Below are 22636 nucleotides of genomic sequence, written 5' to 3'. Positions count from 1 at the left end.
ATGTATTTAGTTCTTACTCATATCATAGTCATCTTACTATTTTCATAAGTTGCCATTTTCTTGTACTCCTATATCTGTGAACTGCTGATTTTTTTATACTTATATTCCAAATGGTTTAGAACAGGTATTGTTTGGATTTTTTTGCTGCATATTTTTACAACATCTGATCCAGTGGCTCGCAAATCCCTGACTGGGACTTGTCAGGACAATTGCAGGTAAATTATGAATAATAATAATTGCCACTATTTCAGTGCTAGACACCTAGACTGGAACATTATTACTCAGACCTTAAGTCTGTGGTATCATCAGAGAACATTGACAACTACCACTACTTAGAACTTCAGGAAATATAGGTAACATTTTTTTTAATCATACCTGTTTTACTGCTTCTTTGTTTCCTAGGTTTTTGATTTTTTCTTCCTCCCTTTCCATGTTGCAGTAAGTAAGGAGGGTAGATGAAGCTGTCATATATTAATTATACTCTATTATCCTTCACCATCCCATGACACTTACTGCAGAACAGTTAAAATACTGCAAGTCCTTAGCATACCTTGCATTCATTTATATAAAAGCCTACAGACTGAGGGGATGGGCATGGACAACATGGTGTCTCAGACTGAAAAAATGCAGTTGTCATTTCTGACATGTCTCACTGGAAGCTGGATCACTTTTCTCCTGTGTTAACATGGCATGCCTACAAAACTGGGAAGCAGCAGTGAGGGGCTGATGGGAGGCTGACCATGCTCTGTAACACAAAGTGAATCTCTTCAGTCTGAGTTTTCCAGAGTTTTAGAACACAGTCACCATGTTTAATTCACTAACTGGTCTTTGGCAGAGTCACTAACCAAGTTTCATCAGACCAAATGTATATGTCTTCAGTGTAGGCTTATACAGTTATATCAGATTTCTGAACTTTCTTTATAGTCAATGGAAATAATACATTATTCCAGATCAGGAGTCATCTCATCCTCATGTAGGCTTCGAAAACAGTTAAGATGAATCTTGGTGTAGAAACACTTCTTTCTCTTCACTGATGGTGAAAGTTATCGAGCCAGGACAGTTGGTTTAGACGAGAACATTCTTTCTTCAGACACATAAAGGAAGGTGGGATGAATTACTCCCACAGTAACTAAACAGGGGTCTGATGTTAGCCTTCTCCAGCCACAAAGTCACATATGTGAGAAGATAGATGTATTGGGTTTGCATAGCAAGGTTTTGGTAGCAGAGGGGCTACAGGGGTGGCTTCTGTGAGAAGCTGCTAGAAGCTTCCCCCATGTCCGATAGAGCCAATGCCAGCAGGCTCTGGACCCGCCAGAGCCAAGGCTGAACCCATCAGCGATGGTGGTAGTGCCTCTAGGATAACATATTTAAGAAGGAGGAAGAAAAATGACAAAACCGTGCAACTGCAGAGAGAGGAGTGAGAACATGTGAGAAACAACCCTGCAGACACCAAGGTCAGTGAAGAAGGAGGGGGAGGAGGTGCTCCAGGCGCCCGAGCAGAGATTCCCCTGCAGCCCATGGGGAAGACCATGGTGAGGCAGGCTGTCCCCCTGCAGCCCATGGAGGTCCACAGTGGAGCAGATATCCACCCGCAGCCCATGGAGGACCCCATGCCAGAGCAGGTGGATGTCCAAAGGAGGCTGTGACCCCATGGGAAGCCCACGCTGGAGCAGGCTCCTGGCAGGACCTGTGGACCCATGGAGAGAGGAGCCCACGCTGGAGCAGGTTTGCTGGCAGGACTTGTGACCCCGTGGGGAACCCATGCTGGAGAAGTCTGTTCCTGAAGGACTGCACCCCACGGAAGGGACCCACACTGGAGCAGTTCATGAAGAACTGCAGCCCGTGGGAAGGACTCACATTGGAGAAGTTCGTGGAGGACTGTCTCCTGTGAGAGAGACCCCACGCTGGAGCAGGGGAAGAGTGTGAGGAATCCTCCCCCTGAGGAGGAAGGAGCAGCAGAGACAACGTGTGATGAACTGACCCCCATTCCCCATCCACCTGTGCTGCTCAGGGGGAGGAAGTAAAAAAACCGGGAGTGAAGTTAAGCCCAGGAAGAAGGGAGGGGTGGGGGGAAGGTGTTTTAAGATCTGGTTTTATTTCTCATTCTCTTACTCTGACTTTTGATTGGTAATAAATTAAACTCCTTTCCCCAAGCTGAGTCTGTTTTGCCCTTGACAGTAATTGCTGAGTGATCTCCCTGTCCTTATCTTGACCCACAAGCCTTTTGTTATATTTTCTCTCCCCTGTCCAGCTGAGGACAGGGGTGATAGAGCAGCATCCAGCCAGGGTCAACCCACCATAATAGAGATGGTCAAACAGATAACTTCAGAACTGGGCTGCTCTGAGTTCCTTTATGATCTCTTGCCAGAACACAAGTGATGGGAAGTATCTTGTGATCTTCATTAACACAGTCTCCTTCCACCTTCTGCCCATGCTCTCAAGGATTCTCCCAAGAGGATTCTTTACTATGAAGCCAATTCATCACATACTTAGACACATGATTGAAGTCCAGTGTCTGAAATGTTCTTTATGCTCCTCCTTAGGTTATTGATTATAAATCTCAAAGTTTGCTTCACAGTCCTTTATCTTCATGGTCTTCACAGATGATGGGGAGAGCTTGACCCAGCCAAGCTCCATGGTAGTTTTCCTGTAGAATTCTGTGGGACTGAGTTATTATGCAGGAATTTGAAACATTCAATGTAATGATATCCAGCAGTCAGCACCATTTGGTACGTCCATCTGAAGGACTTGATAAAATGCAAAGACTATCCAACTCTATACATTTGAAATAGTGCAGACATATGGTTATTTAAATAAATACAGGTTCAAAGGATTGCCCAGATGACAAGGGGAAGGGAAAATAATCTTTGTTCTAGAGAGAATTATTTTAGTTAAAAGGGACATGAAAGATTGTTTTACAGTTAAATGCTACAACAAACAATTATTCAAGAAATGAAAAATAAAAGGATGAAGAAATAGTTGACTAAGCAATTTAATACAAAAAAGTCTGACCTGATTCTGAGTAGTGGAGAACAATTATTTTGATTACTAGAGAAGAATACATAATCCTCTGGATTAACCCGCAGTTAGTGCTGGGTAAGAAATGATAAGTGTACCAGTTTTCTGACAGATTTGTCAGATTCCAGGTATTTTATAGAAATTAGTTTGGTGAAAAGTTTAGCAGAAAAGTGTAAATGAATTGTTTTGATAAAAAGTTTATGTATTTTGATAATAATTTATGGTTTCTATTTTGCCATTTCATTTTCTTGAGTATTTTATACATTGTAAAGTTATGGATTTTTATAATGCATCAAGTTTACCAAAATATGTGTCTAAAAATTAGTACAAGCTTTCTAAGAATTGATTTTCCCAGACACAAGAAATGATGTTATTTGTTCAACTTTTCATTCTAGTTCAAATTGAAAGAAATTCCAAGATATGAATTCTACTGGAGGACAGATATTCTGTTTTGCAAATAGCCCTAGTCTCAACACTTGCAGAGCAAATCACTTATTCTCCCATGGCCTTTCTGCCAGTTTAGCTATTCAGGTGTGGTTTTGTTTCTTTTCACACTCTACAATTTTTAAAAACAAAACCAAAAATTCAAGTTTTCAAGTCCCCGTCTTGCTGATGAAAATGATATAATTTACACTTCTTTCACTGCAGCATTGCAAGAAGCAATCCAGTTCTTTTTGACTACACTCCTTTACATTTCATTTATTAAAATTGCAATTTGGTTTTGAAGCCACCTTCTAAATTCATCATTGCAAAACATACATAAGTCAGCCTACTTCTTATGCTATAATTGGGATTATTCGCTTATAAATTGTTTGGGAAGAGCAGAGAAACTAGGAATACTTTATTTCAAAAGATAGACATATTGACAAGAAGTACAGATGTCTTCAGTGCCCAGATATGATAAAAAAGAATCTTGAAAAATCTGCATCTCAATCATGAGTTTGCAATAACATTTGGCAGTAAATTATAAAAAGAGAAATCAGGTCAGAGGTTAAAATGATAAAGATAACATTCTCGCTCTTAAATGTTAATTAGAAATGCAGTAATTAAATAATTCTGGAAAAGGCATGTTCAGTTTGATGTCTGGAAACAATCAGTTTTAACAAATCACTCGCAACAGGATGAAAAATAAGCACCCAAAAATCTTTGGGTAATGAACCCTTAGGGAAATAACACTGTTGACATGATTCCGTGTATGGACCACAATGGATTGAATGATATACCTTGAGTGTCGTGCACTGGCTTCTTCAAGCACATTGCCATCTATGAAATTTTGAGTTTTGCTAATTCTAAGAGGGGAAAAAACATCTTATTGTCATTCTGTACCTCCACTTATACTTCTGTGGGGTTGATGGTTTCTTTCTTCTGATACATACATGATGGGAGAACTGAGAACTTGTGTCATATTTTATATAAGCAAACATATCATGAAAAGGAGCTCCCTTTAAAATAAAATTTAAAAACCCCTTTTATCAAAAAAAAAGAGGTTAAAAATTAAATTAGCAACTGGGGCAGCATGAACGTATGTTTATGCTGCTAAGCCAAATGTCAATTTTTGTCTCAGGTGATCCGTAAAGGAGAAGTGAGTTGCTGTTGGACCTGTACTCCTTGTAAAGAGAATGAATATGTATTTGATGAATACACATGCAAAGCCTGCCAGCTCGGCTCCTGGCCCAACGACGACCTAACAGGTAAATGAGTTGTGGCTGTGCTTATGTTGTCAATGAAAATGTTCATATGCTGAACTGAAGAAGCAAATGCCAGAGACAAGTGAGTATGAGGACTCTTTCAGTCAGATTAAACCCAGGGATAAAGTTGAAATTTGAACTGAGGCTGGTATTTGTCTTCTTGCCTCAACCTGATCCAGGAATCGTTGGTGTAATTCAGCTGCTTTCTTAAAGATCTGAGTTACTAGATCTAGAAATAAAAAAAATAGTCCTGGTTTTGTATTCAACCCTGTCTTAACATCTAGCTGGTGGTGCAGATCTTGTCCTTCCCCACACACGTAGAGAAATTAAGCCTTTGTCAAAGAAATTATTAAGGGTGGTCAAATTTCAGAGTTTTATTTTCCTCCCAAGCAGGTACAGAAGAGTCATGCAATACTTTCTTTTTTAATCTGAAAAAGTTATGAACTAGTTGCTGTAGTTACTGCTGCTAAACGCATGAGTGCTTCAAACAGACTTAGGTTTGCAGTAGTCCTTTGTTCACGAGAGTCTGCTAAAATACAGGGTTCATGTTCTCCTTGCCATGGCATAGATCTCTATGCTCTTGCAGAATACCAATTTGCCTACTTTAGAGAGAAATTATTCCAACACTTGTATCCCACAGCCTCTCTTCTTTATGACTAATAATCAGAATTCAAGTATTCAAACGCTCAGAGCACACACCACTTCAAAATATGGTTCAGGGATCAGGTTCTTATTGTGCCAGGCTCTGTATAGACAAGGGGAGAAGAGACAGGTTTTTTTCCAGAAGAGCTCACAGACTTGGTTTGCGTATAATTTCTATGGATGAGGGGAGAAATTTTTGAGGTGAAGGAGAGGGAAGACAAAGGGAAAAATGGTTTGCTGGATGAATTTATGTAAGTGGAAGAGTGTCAGGCAAGGCTTGGCCTATAAACAGAATTTTATATATAAAATTAATCCTTTCCTGGTAGGGAATGTTGCAGTGCTGTAGCACATGAGCTCGGTTACCTAAATACTGCAAAAATATCATTTAGTCATGAAACTGATGGGATGTTTTTCGGAAAATGTCAAACATGAAACTTTCCCTGAGAAAAAAACTTTTAACCGAGAAAACTGAAAGAGCAATAAAATGGATTTGCAAGTGCTCCTCCAGCCCTGCTCCCCCAGCCCTGCTTCCACTCAGCAATCAGCCAGCAAAGCCATCTTATCTCAGGGAAAGCTTTCTTGTGCCAGGAGAATGGAGAAGGGGAGAAAAAGAGACCCGGTCCCTCATATCCCCCAGAGCAGAGTACTGAGGGTGTGGTATAAGCTCAGGTTCACATCCCAGCTGGGCCACCCAGAAGCCTCCAAAGCCGACATTGCAGGGACCAGGCCACTGCACCAGGCTGTTCAGTTTATGAAGGTAAACTAGTGCAAATCATCAGCTGTTCAACCATCGGGGTCTTTTTGAGGTGTGGCAGATCCCAGTCTCTGTTTCCATGAGCACCTGAGGTTTTACCCAACTTAGATGAGCTGGAAAAGAAGCTGCTACAAGTCAGTTAGGAGGGAACTTGCTCCAAGTGCCTCATCAGACCAACAGAGGACCCACTTCTGAAACATCAGTGATGGGAACTGCCCATTGACCTGGTGAAGTTTGGGTAATTAGCCTGTAAGCACCAAAAGTAAGACAAAGTGGAGTGAACAGCCACCAGGTTGGCCTTCAAGCTCTGTGCTTTGAGCTGGCTCCCCAGGGCATGCAGATCTCCGTGCCTCAGGCAAGGCATCAGTCTGGGCTGAGGGAGGATTTACCCTCCAACAGTCTCACTTTGCCCTCAGGATGGAAGAACAGGATGAGGTGGCACCTCAAAAGCTCTTGCAAGATGAGTCAATGGTTTTCCATCCAGCTCTGATTGTTTTAAAGGAAAGTAGTAGTCTTTTTAGTCAAGCCAACTGCTTTATGTATTATGTCAGCTGCTATGTTTTGCAAACCATTCATCTGGCTTTAGACATGCATTTTATGCCTTTATAGGGACCAAAGTCAAGATGCACACAAAACAACCCCTCAACATCAGTGACAAGCAATGTTCCTCAGGAGATCTAACCCTTGTTCCTCAGCCAGGCACAAATTCAGCAGGCACGATTTGGAAACTGAACCCCCCCTTGGCCTCCATGAGCATGGCTGATACAATAGGCACTCCTGGTAACAGGACACCCATCACCATAGCTGCACAGCTGTGTAGTTCCCACCTAACTTACTATTTACATGATGGCTGGATCTTGTCTTATTTAGCTTTGTAGCAAAATCAGATTTTTAAAAGTCTATTCCCAGCTTATCCATACAATATATTGAGCTGTATTTTTAATGATCGTATTTATAGTCCCAACTTTTGCAGCTTGTAAAAAACTGCCTCTCAGTCTTGTTTACAGCATAAGATTTAGTAATAAATATGAATTAAAAGTAAGGAGAAGAAGATATATTTTGTATTCTGGCAAGGAAATTTCCCTTCAGTTTTATGAAGCATACACCAGTCTCCTTGAAATGTCCCTACATCTGATGATACTGCAGCAGTCTATGTCTCTTTGCTGCTTGATAAAGCCATGTCTTAGGTAATGTCAGCTCCACAAGGCTACACATATAAAAAGCTCATTGGAATAAGTCTTCCTTGCATGATCACCTTCAGATGAGAGTCCTATAAATGTATCAGCTATGTGCCTGAGAAAGCTTTCAATGTGGAACTGCACCTCACTGTTTGCCAGAGATCTGAACTTGGATAAAAACATTTTTGGAATCCTTTCTTGGCTCACACAACAAAACATTGCTCCATCTTTCTTATGCTCAATGACCAGCATCAGTTTTGTGCCACAAACTTCACTATATAAAATGCATAGTGGCAGGGATGTTGCTCACAGAAAGGAAGAGAGATTAATGCTTTTTCAGTCACCTGTGGAATATCAGAATTCAGATGCAGGAGGGGAGAAGACAGAAGGGATACAATATGGGTAGGAAAATGAAGTTATTCTCAGAACAGAAAAAGACATTGGGGTCCTGAAGTACAGAAAGGTACAGGAAGTCCAAAGGTAGTGGGAAAGACAAGTGGGAGGAAGAGTTTCTCTTGATTAAATCAGTTACTGGAAAATATCTCCATCTAGAAGTGAAGCTGAGGTGAGAAAGGGAATGTTTAGCCGTCCATATTTTATTTCCTCACAAATTTCAGTTTCATTGCTTATGCATACAACGTTCCTCAGTGACCAGGCTCCTCCTTGGACAAAAAAAATAGTCATTTTCTTCCTTTTCTCGAAAATTATCTGTACCATCCCAACATGTACCCCAAGTCACTTTCTTCCTCCTCGTTTAGTATCAAGACGTGCTTTCCAGTCTACTGTAGCTCCCCTTCTTCCCCATGCATTGTGTTGGCAACATCCATGCATTACATCATCACTTCACACACTAGTATGGCCAGCGTGGCTGAGCCACATACTCAATTAGAGCAAGAGAAACTCACAGGATTAAGTCCAGAAGTATATGCCAACCCCTCCACTATTCCTCAAAGCCCTTCTTTGCATTATATTCATAGTGGATGAAAAAGAAATAGATGCCAGGCATGTTTAGATACAAATGAAGGGATTTTCTTAACACTGAGGACCAAACCTAAATGAAATGAATTTTTCAGTAGCTTGATGAGAATTGCTTTTTGGTTCTCCAAAAACCCAAGGGACTTTGAGGACACAGTCTTCTGCATTCAAAAAGGGTGCCTTGAAAAGACCAGATAAGTTTTGTTCAGCATCTCAGTGGATGTAGGAATATCTTGGTCCAGTTATCACTAGTGTTTGTTTAAGGACGTTTTTGAGGTGGGAAAGAGGCAATTATTCTCTCTTACTGTGATTCAGGGACAGCATACAACAATAACAGAAACAAAGTTTTGTCTAGTGACCTCCAGGACTGCAAGGAAAGTAGATGATATTAATTTCAGTGACACCTGGATTATCTTCAGGCTGTATTGACATTTTTCTCATTCTCTGTGTAGTCCAAATACACTGGCTATTTGATTTTCTTAATTGGATTCCCATGAAAATAGGAGCTGACATATTCCACAGCTCTTGAAATGTTTTCTTTGCCATTCAAGGATAAGGCTAAATATCAGAAACATATATTTTTACTATAGTTACAAAAATGCTTTCACCAAATAAGGTACAGTAAACCCAGGATAGCAGTGTCATGATCTTGTATGCCTGTCTGAAAGTGCCAGATAAGAGCTGGATTATCCAAACAACCCTTGAATGAAAAGGACTGAAAACAGGGCAGCCCACCTCTAAGTGACACAACAGCCATTTCAAAGAGCTTTGACAACACTGATGCTGTATCCTGTTTGGCTTGTACCAATGTGGATTCCTCACTGAGAAGCGAGGATGACTGTCTCCCTCATCCTGAGGGCATTGTTCGTACTGTCAGCGAGAGCCACAGAGAACAGACAGTGCTGGGAGCTGCTGCTGTCTTGGCTCTGGGCACCGTCTGGGACAGCCCACTGCCATGGCTCATGCAAACCACTTGCGGGGCCAAGGGCAGGGGCAAGGCTCGATGTCAGATTTTGGCGGATCCCCATAAGGGCTTGGTCGGCTCTTGGTCTGAGGCTTGGTTATCTCGTAAGACTGGATCCTACCCTGACGCCCCAAGCAAAAAAATCATTCATCTCTTGCCTGAAATATTTTCAAACGGTAATTGTGTGTTGCCATCAAACTGCTCTCTTGTTTTGCTGCTTGCAATGAAGTTACAGCCATTGGTAATTTCAGCAATTGTCTGACAGTTGTGAGCATGAGGCAGAACACAATTTATCCTGGGCTGACATTGATTTTGCTGCTGAAACATTACTAGGATCTTGCTTTTGACCATAATTGGTAAGGCTGTAATTCAGACTGAGGGTAGAAACAGGACACAATTTTTATCTGGTTGTTTTTAGCATTATAAATGCACATCAGCAGAGATAATGTCCAATTTCCACCTTGATTTTCTGTGCCCTGTATTTCTCTTTCCCTTTTATTTCTTATTCCAAATGAAATGTAACAATTTCTATAAGTCACTCTCACACCAGCCTCTTGGAGATATCAGATGAGGGGGAATTAATGGTTCAGGTGGCAATATTATGACTAGGATCTCTGGCTGTCATTTTCTCCCCTCCCTTGTTGCTGGGTTTGTGGACTTTTCTTCCTTCAGTTGCTTGTTCCAGGTAAGGTGTGGACTTTAGCTTCCAGTCCATTTACAACCCAAGTCTCCAGCAGAAGCTGCACAGTGCTTCATGCTCAAATGAGCTCGTTCAAGAATGCTGAGCTCAACGAACAGCTCTTGGAGACTCCTGGGCTGGAGGAAGGGGGACTTGCCAACAAAGCCAGAAGGATCGACTTGTAATTGTGCCTTACATTATGGAAAGTTTGCTGAACATGACATATTCTGAACAAAACATTTACAACACACAGAGCCAGCATTTTTTAGTGAAACTTAAATCAAAACATTAGAGCTAACATAAGGATGGACCTGATTGCTGCAATTCATCAGTTGTTCCAGTCATTCTGCACATTTGTGTAATTAAGGAATCATTCCCCATGTGGCCACAGAGTAACTTTAATGTATTACTCTAAGATTCATAGCCTTGCCTTTTACTGCAATGCACAGCTAAATCAGTATATTTGAGTTACTAGGGACTTAGGCTCCTGAGCTACAGATGCCCCAGCTTTCATGGTTTAAGATGTGACCAATCCCAACTCCTGCCCTGCAGAGGTGGCAGGATAAACACATGCATAGTCCTCAGCTGCATCCATTGATGGTGCAAACCCACCTTTGCTGATGGTTTCAGTAATGTGCCAGCCTGGGAACTGCAGCAGCTAAGAAGCCAGCACATGGTCACCTCTACGTGCCCTGCTATTGTAGCAACTACGAAAGGTCCCACCAGAACAGGGCAAAGAACTGGTGACCATAATAGTTTACCATAGCACCAGAACTCAGTAACAAAATGTTAAAGATGTCCTCTCTCACTTCAGTTGGTCCACATTCCATGTGGAGATCAGGGGGCTGATTGCTCACCCAGGACTTTGGAGAGTGTAATCCTCACTTTATCCTTTTCAGTTTGGGTAACAAGTTGGGGTTTTATTAAAAAAAAAAAAAAAAAAAAAAAGCTACCCTGCCAGCTTCGTCTAGATTTTTATTCTAACTAACTCCTACATTTTTGCATCTCAGCTCTCCATATGTGAAAACCCAATAACTAATCAAGATATCCCTTCTCCCATCTTTTGGGATTATAGATAGGGAAATATTCAGAAGCATTAATATAAAATATCTAGCAGCATAATATCAATAAGCTTTGAATAATGTGTGCCAAATCCTATGTGGAGCCTCATTCACAACTAGGATGTGGCTAGGTTGCTGTTTAGATTTCAGCCTTGGTGTTTGGACTTCTGTTGTCCTTGGAAGGGTCTGTGAAAAGTTACCAAGAAAACCAAGTCTTTTGTCAATGAGTTGAACACACTGCCAAGGATACCAAACCCCACTGAAAAATATTTAGGACTTACTAAACCAGCAGTAATTTTCTGCCAGTTTTAGTCTCCATGTGCAAATTTAGTGAGCTTTAGCTCATGATGTTGACTTAAGAGACTTCACTGAATTCCCTTCACTTTCAAGAGTGCATCCTATTCACAAGACTTCATCTGTCATGTTTACCTTTGGAACTAGTTTAATTATATATTTTATATTGCCTACCATGAAAGGGATCTTCAGTGCTAAGCTAATACAGTTTTATGGATGCCGAAGGCATGGTAAGGTCTCTTAGGTGTCAAGGCTATAATAATAAATTAAAACAGTATCAAGATCAAATCACCAGAAAATATGCTCTATAATACAGTGCTTCATATCTGTGAACTCTTCTCCCAGATGAACTAATTTTAATGCAATATGAAAGATCAGAAATAAGTGACAAGTTTACCTCTACAGAGAGAGCTCAGGGTACTAACAGACCTATGGCAGTGGTCAAGCCTTCAAAAGCTTCTCCTCTCCTTGTTTATGCCACAATTTAGCCCATCCCTGAAGTAGCCAGATGTTTTTCCAAAATATCAGAATTTTTTTTTTTCCCCAGAAGATCCTTATACATCCTTAGCTGTAATTTGTCGGTGATGTTTGATGCTCCTTTCAGAAAACCTTCCCCTAGCATGTCAAATGGGACTCTGATTTTTTATAGCTGCTTGTCTTGCTATTCACATGCGTATCTAGTACCTTGCTCCCACTGGCTATGTTTCTGGCCAGACGAACATAGAGGCAGGTTTATGTCAATTTTACTGGGGCTCCGGTCCCAGAAGCAGTGCACTCTTGAGCACAGAGTAGAATAACTCTACCCCTGCTCCAAATTGGACTGGCTCCTAACAGCCTTCCCACAAGCCAAAGATTGCCTCAGCACACTGCAGAGACCACAAGACAAGGCTGCTGGCTCTCTTTCACCTGGAGTTTCTGAGCCAGCTAGGAGGGAAACTTTCCAGGTGCTTGGAGATGTTGATGAAGTGTAAGAGGTGGGTTGTGGGGCAGGATCTTGTCCAAATGACCATGGAGCATACGCATATTTAGGGGATAGAAGTTCTTCTTGTGTTACCATTTTTCAGCTTTTGCCTTGGTATAATCCTGGCCATCAACCTAACCTGAAAACTCACAGTGCTGTTTTCCCATATTTCTTTTACTTGATCTAGTTGTCCCTTTCTGCAAAGTGCCATTGTCAGAAACCATTACCTGCAAAGCTATTATATGAAAACTTCACCAATCATTGCTTTATGAAGACTATCCAGTCCTTAAATCTTAATTGAGGAATAAATCATTTCACAGTTTAGCATTCTCCTTGTAAAGTATACCCAGTGATGGGGGAAAAAATGGGACAAGTTTTCAACTCTTTTCTCAGGTATTTTATTAAGAGAATGTAAAAAGAGTAATAAAGCAAGGAAGGCATGAAATAGTCTGAAACTAATGAGAAATGCTTGGTTGTGATTCACCTCTACTGCAACATTAGAAACTGAGCAAAATTCAGCACCTATATCATTGTCTGCATGTAAAGGCCAGCTGTCAGATAAAGACCTTTTTTCTTCAAATTTCCTATCCAAGAATATATAGTAGTATTAGAAGCTGGTACTAATATGTTTCCCCCAAACATTAATTAAATTTTGGTAAAATCAGAAACCGATTTAGGGGTCACTTACTCATAAACTTTCTTGGGGAAGAAACTACATGGGTTTATCTGCACACACCAGAGTATGCTTTCTGGTTTTCACCCTTCTTCCACCACTCTCACTGGTATAAAATGTTGATTTTAATGATGTGATTCCTGTGCTACATTAATCTTGATGAAGTCAGAATGAAATACAGTGTCTCCCTCACAATGAATAAGTAAGCCTTTTAAAAACAGCAAGAGTCAAATAGGTATCATCAACTAATGCTATGAGAGTGTTCCATAAAAATCTAAATGTCTTCGTTACATTAAGATGTGGTAATAATTTTATTATTGCAACATAAAGCTTTGCACACCAAAGCAGTTAAGATATGGATGGCAAATTAATCTGCGTTTAGTAACCAAGAACACAATTCTGTTACACTGGAGTGACTGCAGTATCCTTTAACTGCACTAATGTCAAAGACTTATTGACCCTAATCGTTCTGCTTTTTCTGCAAGAATACAGAATTATCTGCCTTGTACTTTTCCTACACAATCTACTGAGTATACCACCTTATTGTAGGTGGTATAAAAAAATTATATTTTTGATAATACTAATTGTGTAGAGATATAGAATACACAAATACTGGGAGAAGAGAGGATCTAAGCCTACTATCTACCCATACCATTTCATGAAATGCTTTCTACTACTAAGAATGTCAGTGACAGATTTAGAAAAACTTTAAGCTCCACTTAAAATAAAGGAAAAGGCAAAGAGTAGATCTTGCATGTAGAAATACCCAAATTATAGTCCTGATGTCTACATTTACTCCTGTTCATCAAGTCATTGAGGTCCCGGGTTCCCTAATTAATTGGGATTGCTTGGCATCCAGATGCCCATCAGAAAGTGCTAATTACCCTCACTGCTGAAAATACAGATGTGAGAACCCGGCACTCCATCCCCACAGTGTGAAGTACCTTGCCACCACCCACCCCAAGTCAGGCTGACACCCTTCTGTCTGACCTAACCAGAAGACAGCAACATGATTACAAAACTCCTAAATTTTGAGGTCATTTAAATTTTGCAATCAAGGTTAGTCAAGCTTAATACAAGTACAGGGGAAATAAAAGCTTTTAGTTTCATTTCCTCTGCTCCATCATCTCCTTCCAGCAGTCCTGCCCTGGCTGGCAGTGCCAGCGTGTCTACTGTTGTCAGGAACTTGCATTCCAGAGCATTAAGGTTCTTCCCCCTTATTCCTACCCAGGCTTTGCAGTGCAAAAAGAAAGGAGGGATGGAGGAGGGATGTCAGCAACAAGTTTTCTGCCAGCTTTTACTCCTGTCCATTGATCTGCACACTGTGGAATGCACAGCTTCTTTGACTTCCTATGACATGCGTACATAGGATGACTTATTAAAACCTACGCAGAGACTGAAAAACAAGTGTCCTTAGATGGGTTGCACTGCTAATTCAGCTTTGACACTAATTTATTGAGTTCAGTTTGATTTCATGAGTTAGATGAGATTTTAATTCCTCAGAAATCTCAAAAGGATGAATGACAGATAAAGAAGTGCACAGGGTGTCCCATCCCAAATTACCTATTATCTGCAACTCTGATCCTACAAAATTTTTATTAGAAAAAAGGTGGCATATCTGAGAAATAAGCACTCTCTTTCTCTTGACAGCTAGAAACTTTAAGATTCCTCTTTATAATCATTAAACAAGTACCAATATCCTTCACAGGGTACAATATAATTAGTAGGATTGATATCTGGTCCTTTAAGTGCATATAGTATGCAGACAACTCTGAAGCATTTTGCAATGAGGTAATGCAACTTGATTCTGAATTTTTTTCATAAATTACTATATTTAAAATAATTTAAAAGGAAAATTCCACTGTGAAGAAAGGTGACTTATCTTAATCAGCTTGGCCATTTTTTCAGTCATCATGTTATACTCCAGAAAAACTGTAGTACTGAAATAAGCTGTCACTGAAAAGTATTTATTGTGTCATTATATTAACATAATCTTAGCCTATACTCATTATAATAGCACCTTCCTGAAGAGAAAAAGAAGAGAAATATCAGGAAAGTCTGTAACTATATCATTAAAGAATCTCACTCCTACATACTTCAGTTTACCTTCTTTTTTTCTTTTTCTGTAGGTTGTGACCTCATCCCAGTCCAGTATCTCAGATGGGGTGATCCTGAACCAATTGCAGCAGTTGTTTTTGCATGTCTGGGTCTGCTGGCCACCTTGTTTGTTACAGCTATATTCATAATGTACCGTGACACTCCAGTGGTCAAATCGTCCAGCCGAGAACTTTGCTACATCATTCTAGCCGGCATCTGCTTGGGTTACTTGTGCACTTTCTGTCTCATCGCAAAACCTCAACAGATTTACTGTTATCTTCAACGAATTGGCATCGGCCTCTCCCCAGCTATGAGTTATTCTGCTCTAGTAACTAAAACCAACCGCATTGCAAGAATCCTGGCTGGCAGCAAGAAAAAAATTTGTACAAAGAAACCTAGGTTCATGAGTGCCTGCGCCCAACTGGTTATTGCATTTATCTTGATATGTATACAATTAGGCATAATTGTTGCCCTCTTTATAATGGAACCACCAGATATAATGCATGATTACCCAAGCATCCGAGAGGTCTACCTGATTTGTAACACCACCAACTTGGGTGTTGTAACTCCCCTTGGATATAATGGATTATTAATTTTGAGTTGCACCTTTTATGCATTTAAGACAAGAAACGTCCCAGCTAATTTCAATGAAGCAAAGTATATTGCCTTTACAATGTATACCACCTGCATCATTTGGCTGGCTTTTGTGCCAATATATTTTGGAAGCAACTACAAGATAATCACCATGTGTTTCTCAGTGAGTCTGAGTGCCACAGTGGCCCTTGGCTGTATGTTTGTGCCCAAGGTCTATATCATCCTTGCTAAGCCTGAAAGGAATGTACGCAGCGCATTCACTACATCGACCGTGGTCCGCATGCACGTAGGGGATGGAAAGTCATCTTCAGCTGCAAGCCGCTCAAGCAGCCTGGTGAATCTGTGGAAAAGAAGGGGATCATCTGGTGAAACCCTTAGGTAAAGTTTGCTAATGTGGGAGTCTGGGGAAGCAATTATGATCTTCTGAGAGTTACTAATAGTGGAAGGGCAAAGGGAAATATATTAACTCCCTTTGCCTCTGCACTGGGAGAGGAGTGAGTCCTCTCTCCCACATCTGTAACAGTTTCAGGTTTGATTTAGTCAAAACGCCGTGCAAAAATGGGACAGAACAATGCGCAAACAATTACAAGGCTGGAAGTACCGGCTGTGCCAACTGTACACTTAAGGTAGGGAGGGAAACAAGATCTTAGGAGAAAAAAACAACAAAACAAGAAATATAACTCATTGCCTTGTCCTGAATGCACCCATTTACAGTCTCTTTCCCTTGAATGAATTGCATAGTGTCTGTATTTTGCCACTGGTCACAGCAGTAAGACAACAGGGTTGTTGCTAGTGCTACATAATCAAGGTGGAGTAATCAACAAAAGTGGCATCGTGAGCAGCCACTCTCAAGCATCTGAGGATTTGTTTCATATGACTCTTCTGTTATACTTTCTCTCCTATTCCCTTGATTTTCCTTTCTTGTATTATGTCTTCCTGCTTTCTTTCTTTTTATTCTCACCTATCTTCTCTTCTTTACCTCTCTTGATACCTTTTTCTGTACTCATCCTCCTAACTGTCAAATTCAGGTGCTCACAGGCCCTGCTCTTCCTACCCTTCCTGCCATTGAACTGATATTCCCTTGTGAGATATTTCTTTGTTTCTTCCCAAGGAATTATTTGAATTCAGTGATCATGAAGACAACTTGTATATTCAGTGTATAAAAATTAAAGTAAGTAAGTGAACACTGAAGAGAAAGGAGAGCTCTGGAGTGGAAATACTGTCCTGCTTCATAGACAGACTGTGTAGAAGTGCACTCAGCGCAGTGGTTCGTTTTCATCTTTTGATCCCTTTCACTTTTGATATGGGTGCTATGGGGATGATTTGGGTTACTTAATTGCTGGCATAAACAAAGAATTCTGCCTATATGAAAGTGCAGAGAAACAATTTTGTCATTCCTCTGCTATATATGTGTAGCCTGGAAGTGACAAATAGCTAGATTTTCCTCCTCATTGAAACACACATGGATTTTAGGATTGATAATATGAATATTTCCAGACATGCCATTGTTCACAACTGGAGTTGGCATGGAACGAAGGCATGTAGTTCCATTTTTGTGTGAACCACAATTTAGACTCAAGGGAGGATTTTATTAGTAATACCTGCAGGACAGATTATGCCAAAATAATGCTTTGTTTCTGACAGATTATTACTAATGCTTCTCTTTCAGTTACTTTGAATTGGTACAGAAATGGCCAGTCTATTACAAGACATGTTATACGTATGATCTGTTAATGATGGTATCTTCCAGTTCATTTTCAGGTGCAGAGTAGGATACTATTTTAAAATGATAAGTCCTTTATCAGTTTAAGTGATGGTTACCTGAAATGTCATTTTCTACAGCCTCTGCCTGTATGCCTGAATGACATGAGGTGTTCAGGTTAGAAGCCCTATAACCACTTCTGGGCCAGCTAAAAGAGGCATTCTTCATACTATGTCCTCAACAGGAGGGCATTCTTCCTCTTTGAGATATTTTTTTTCCCTCACTTTCGCTGCAGAGCTCATTTGCCATCTCACAACTTTTTTACTCAACAAGATGAAGTTATAGATGACAGGAAGATCTTGGGCTTGGGAAGGAAGGATTTTTTTGTCATCCATTAAGGCCCAGTTTTGAAAGATATTGCTCTAAAATCTTTGTTTTGTTCTGAAAACTAAAGAGTGTACCCTGCCATAAAGATCCTGAAAGAAAACGTGTATTTTCTTCTTTTTGAGGAATCTGTTTCCATTTCTTTATATCCCTCAATGTGTAGATAACACCTGTGGTAGAGAGCTATTAGCAGAATGTAATAGATCATCATCGACAATGACTTCTTTTTCAATAGCACTGTCTTGGAAATGTCTTCAATCCTGAAGAGCATTGAGAGTGACCGATACGTGTGTGTAGGAATGAAAAAGGCAGCACAAAGCTGATATATTGACATATTTACCTAGGTATAAAGAACTAGAACATTTCATTTGAAACCTGGAGGAATAACTTTCATGTCATCAGCAGTGTTCATCAACACTTAAACGTGCAACAAAGAAGACACTTCTAAATGCATGTGTCTGAATCCTCAGCTGGTTAAACTGTGATGGTGCCAGTGTGTGCCCGAAGGGTCTGGGAATCCAAGAGCAAATTCATTCCATCAATCTTGGAAAATTCTCTCTAATCAATGCCTATGTGGTTGCATGAAAAAAAACAAGAGTCCTGAAATGTGCTGAGTATATTTAAAATGCTACTCGGGACTTCACCTGTCTGATATAATCTCTAAGAAAGAATAGAAAACCACTTTCAGCTTCAATTCTGCTTACTGTAGAGCACGAGCAAACAGAGTCCGACCATTTTAGTTAATATTCAAACATTTCTTTAAAAAATTCTTGTTGCACCAAGTAATATGTTTCAAGGTATTATTCAGTACAATGCTAAAAAGCTTGTTTGGATAGTTACTCAAGTAAACACTGAAGTACTCAGAATCGAAGGAAATATGCGCTAGAGCTACATGGCATTGTTTAAATTGCTCAGAGGGGTTTTATTTAAAAGAGAGTGAGTCACTGTTGAATTTTAAAGAAACATGCTATTTAAGTCACCAGTGCATAGAGGGGCCCCTATCATTACCATTTTGCTTCTTGACACTAATTTATAGCACAGTGTAGTATTGCATCAAATCATTGTCAAACAGATAATGCCAATGCTCCATTCAGAGCTTTCACATCAGCTGCAAAATGACAGATAACAAGACTGCTTTTGCCTAAATAAAGCAATGCATCTGTTAGAGTCCTAAATGACTTTTTGCATGGGGTGTTCTTCAATTAAGAAAACTCAGGCAAGCTGTGGATATGTGTTGGAATGAATCTTCACATACTGAAATATGTAGAAGGAGAGAGTAAAACTATTCATTACCTAGTGAAATGAAAACCATTTTATGTAGCCTATTGTGATTCAGCAGTACTCACCAAAGTATATTCTACCCTCATTTAAAAGTAGGGCTAACAAACCAGATATTATCAGAAGTTACTCCACAAAGAAGAATGCTGAACACTACATAGCTGGAGTCAAAGCCGCACAACCTGTGTTGAGAGACATCTGGACCTTCTGCTTCCAGTTATCTTACCAGTTAATTTCACAGGGACTAGGAAGGCTGTAAATAAATTGAGGAAATCTTACCTTAAGGTCCCAGGGACTATTATCACATATGCTACACAGCCCTTTTGCTAGAGTCCAAAATACAGGGCTAATTTATCCTCTCCTCATTCTCAAATAACTCTGTATCCCAGGTAAAATAAGGACTGCATATTTCTGCTACAAGAGCTGCTACTATGATATTTGTAGCCAGGACTGAACACCAAAAGGTCACAGTCATGCTACCTTGGCCTGGGGGACAGAGCAGAGGTTCCAAAGTTTCTCTTACCTTTCTAGTATCTTAGTCCTGGATTTCACACAGTAATTTAACCACTGTAGGTGTTTATCTCTTCTGGAACATGTCTTTAAATGGCCCAAACCACACATGCTCCATTTTCCAAGCTTACATATACTGACCCTTTAAACACATGCATCTGCTTCCACCTACCTGTAAAAAAGCAAGTTTGTTTTCCTTTACAGCAGGTAATAAGCTGTTCTGAGTGACCAGCAAGGTGTTAAAAACAGCCCTAAACACTGTCTCTCCCACACGTATGTACTAAGCAAGTCTTAAAAATCCTACCAATATTTTTTTCTCTGACCTTTAAATTGCTCCCAAATCTTCACAGTGCAGCCAATGCTCCTCCTCTCCAATTCTCCCACTGTTAGTTGTAGATGTCACAGTGGTTCCTGCCCTCAGCTGCTTCTTTTGGAGGTCCCCAACCCACCTTCAAGGTTCCTCAGTTGCTTCAGCAGCAAATTCTGCACTCTTCCAGCCTCTAACATGTTATGGGAAAATCAAGAGGAACCTGGCAGCCTTCTATAGATCAAGCTGTGACCTGGACACAAACAGCAGAGCTGTTCAGGCAGTGAGGTGGGAACCTCTGAAAGAAGAGTGAGGTCAAAAAACACCATTGTGATCCTAAAGTAAGGCTGTCTGCTTGGACGTTAGAGGGTTAGTTCATATGCGTCCCCCTTTATTTATTTTTGCAGTGACAGTGAGAGGCAGAAGAGAGGAATTAGGCAGCTAAAGTGTTTTTTAACTGCCAGTTGGCCATTCTCCCTATGATGATGGAGGACTCATTTAGGTTTCTTCTACCACATTCTCAAAAGACAGAAGCTGGTAGGTGCTGAGTACAAGCCAAAAGTACTCTCCTGAAACAATACAAGACAGATTATTGTCTTCTAAAAGAGTTAGGATAGCTGAAAGTAACTATTCATTTAAGCAAAAGGACTGAGCAGTACTTTCAATCTGTTACCCAGGCAGGTAGATATGGTCAGTCAACAGGAAAGAATCACCACCAGCAAAGTCAGATAATGTTAGCCATATTCAAGATACATTGGATGTTTGTGGTATAGCACATAATTCCTCCATACAGATGTGAACAGCACAGTACTAGACAACAGAAAAAAGATGCACATCAATTTCTGCACCTTATCATAGACGCTTATCCACAGCAACTCACAAATCTCTTTGAGATTAAAGCTTAGTAGCTCAGTGTGGCAGTGATGCTTTATTCCACCTGGATTTATTACATGATGCAGTATTTCCTAAATAATTAAACAGAAACTGTGGCTGCCAGAGCAAAGGAACTACTCATTTGGTTTTTAGTGTATTATCTTTTCTTCTTAAGAAGTTTGTCTATCACTGTGTGATTGCAGAACTGGGCATTGCTCTGTATACATCTGCAGAAGTGATAGGACTGACAGCTTTCATTCAGGAGTGGGAAACCCTTGCTCTAGTGAGCCAACAACACTCACCCTCAGATGAACCACAGAATTTTTATTGTATAAATTACTATTAATTTTGTTTTTCTTTACTCAACTTAGACAAAGATGCTCACACATCCACCTAAGAATCATGAATTTCTGCCACAGCATATTCTACTGGGACACATTTCTTACAGTACAAGTGCCAATTTTGTCTTCATTTATATGCAGCTTGAACAATTTCTTTGACACATTTTGAATGATGATGAAGGAACAATACACTTCTCTTCCAAACTAATTTGTAAAAACTTTTTACTTACCAGACTTTGTCAGGGCATGGATTATAGATTCATACTCACAATTTTCACAACCAGATACTCTTGGTGATCTGATTGGTCATACAGTACACTAAGACTAACATTCCGTCAGGTCCATTGCCTGGCAAAACATGGGAAAACACAAATTTCCCAATCCGTAGAATAACAGTCACAGACTTCATAAAAATCATTGGTTCTGCAGTTTCTGCAGGTAGTTGCACTGGTTTACTCATAGAAAGATGAAACTGAATATAGAAGAGGTTGTAACCTCACAATACTGAGCTCAAGACTGGTGTATCACGTCTAGTACGGAGTCATCTCAACAGCCTGTCAGTTATGCCAGCATGGATTGCTCTCCTACTGGAGCCTGATGGAGCCATTCTGTCTTGTATAAAATAAACACTGATTGGAAAAGGCAGAGAGTATTTTCTAGCCCCGTGAAAAGAACAATGATTTTTAATGTCAGACAATGGCAGAGGAGAGATTCCTGGGTCTCTTGTACCCCACAAGTGCCCCATCCACCAGGCTTTTATTATTAGCTTTACACTGGAAGACCTTTACAATTCTGGTTTTATTTAGCTGCGGAAAAAAAGGGACATTATTTGAAACCCCGAAGTTTTATGGAATAGACAAATTATTGGTGACTTTTAGTTATTTAAATCAACTCTTGTGTGTATGAAGAACTAACCAGGAGATTATTGAAGAATGTGAATCAGAAGAACTAATCCTTAAGAAATTACGTTATAGAAATGACCTGCACCATCCTTGAACTGTAGCAGCGACCAGCTTTTAGCCATTGCTCATCTCAGTGCAATAAAGCCCAGCGGAAGATGAAAAGCAAAAGTGCTGCACAAAACAGGACCAGAGATTACTGTAAGGCAAAACATGTCACTGAGAAATCATCATGTACCAAAAAAAAGTGAATTGCTACAGATGCTGTTTAAAGGGACCATTGACTACAAATTGCATGAAAGTGCTTAGATGGCTTTGTACTATGAGATGATGGCAAAAAAGTGAGGGATAAGCTTATTACATGACATAATGTCATTAGAGCAGGTAACAATTTACATGAGGTGAAGGTTTGGCTCCATGGGTATTGTTCTTATTTTAAAAAGCAAAATCTAGCCATAGTGATACAACAAGATCTTATTTGTTTGCTTCATAGCCTTGCTAGAAAAGAATTTTGATGCATGCAGGAAAAAAAATTGACTCTTCAGAGGAAGTCATTATCCTTTTGACGGATTAGGCTGCATTTATTAATGAATCAGTTCCCAAATGGATCATTAAGAGCTATTTTAATCTAATATGCTACAGAAATTTAGATTGAGAGATTACTGAATGGTTTGAGTCCTTCATTTTTCCCTACATAATTTAGTCTTGGTGTCTTTTTGGACAAGCTTGATACTGTGATTAATTAAACTTCAAATATTGTGAAA

The 22636-nt window shown here is 40.0% G+C and overlaps 1 protein-coding gene across 3 annotated transcripts in view; it reads left to right on the top strand.

Annotated features, from left to right (window-relative positions):
* GRM5 (glutamate metabotropic receptor 5) overlaps positions 1-22636 on the top strand; it is a gene marked incomplete at both ends in the record, with an annotated part of 269004 nt that overhangs the window by 229301 nt on the left and 17067 nt on the right. For all 3 annotated transcript variants that reach the window (XM_082337805.1, XM_082337804.1, XM_082337803.1), the window contains 2 exons: positions 4583-4709; positions 15017-15956. In XM_082337805.1, coding sequence (XP_082193931.1) covers positions 4583-4709; positions 15017-15956 — 1067 coding nt within the window. The remainder of the gene's footprint in view (positions 1-4582; positions 4710-15016; positions 15957-22636) is intronic.

Source organism: Platalea leucorodia, assembly GCF_965183815.1.
Source record: "Platalea leucorodia genome assembly, chromosome: 2".
In the NCBI taxonomy this organism is placed as follows: domain Eukaryota; kingdom Metazoa; phylum Chordata; class Aves; order Pelecaniformes; family Threskiornithidae; genus Platalea; species Platalea leucorodia.
The sequence above is the reverse complement of the archived record's forward strand: the minus strand, read 5'-3'. Positions and strand labels throughout refer to the sequence as shown.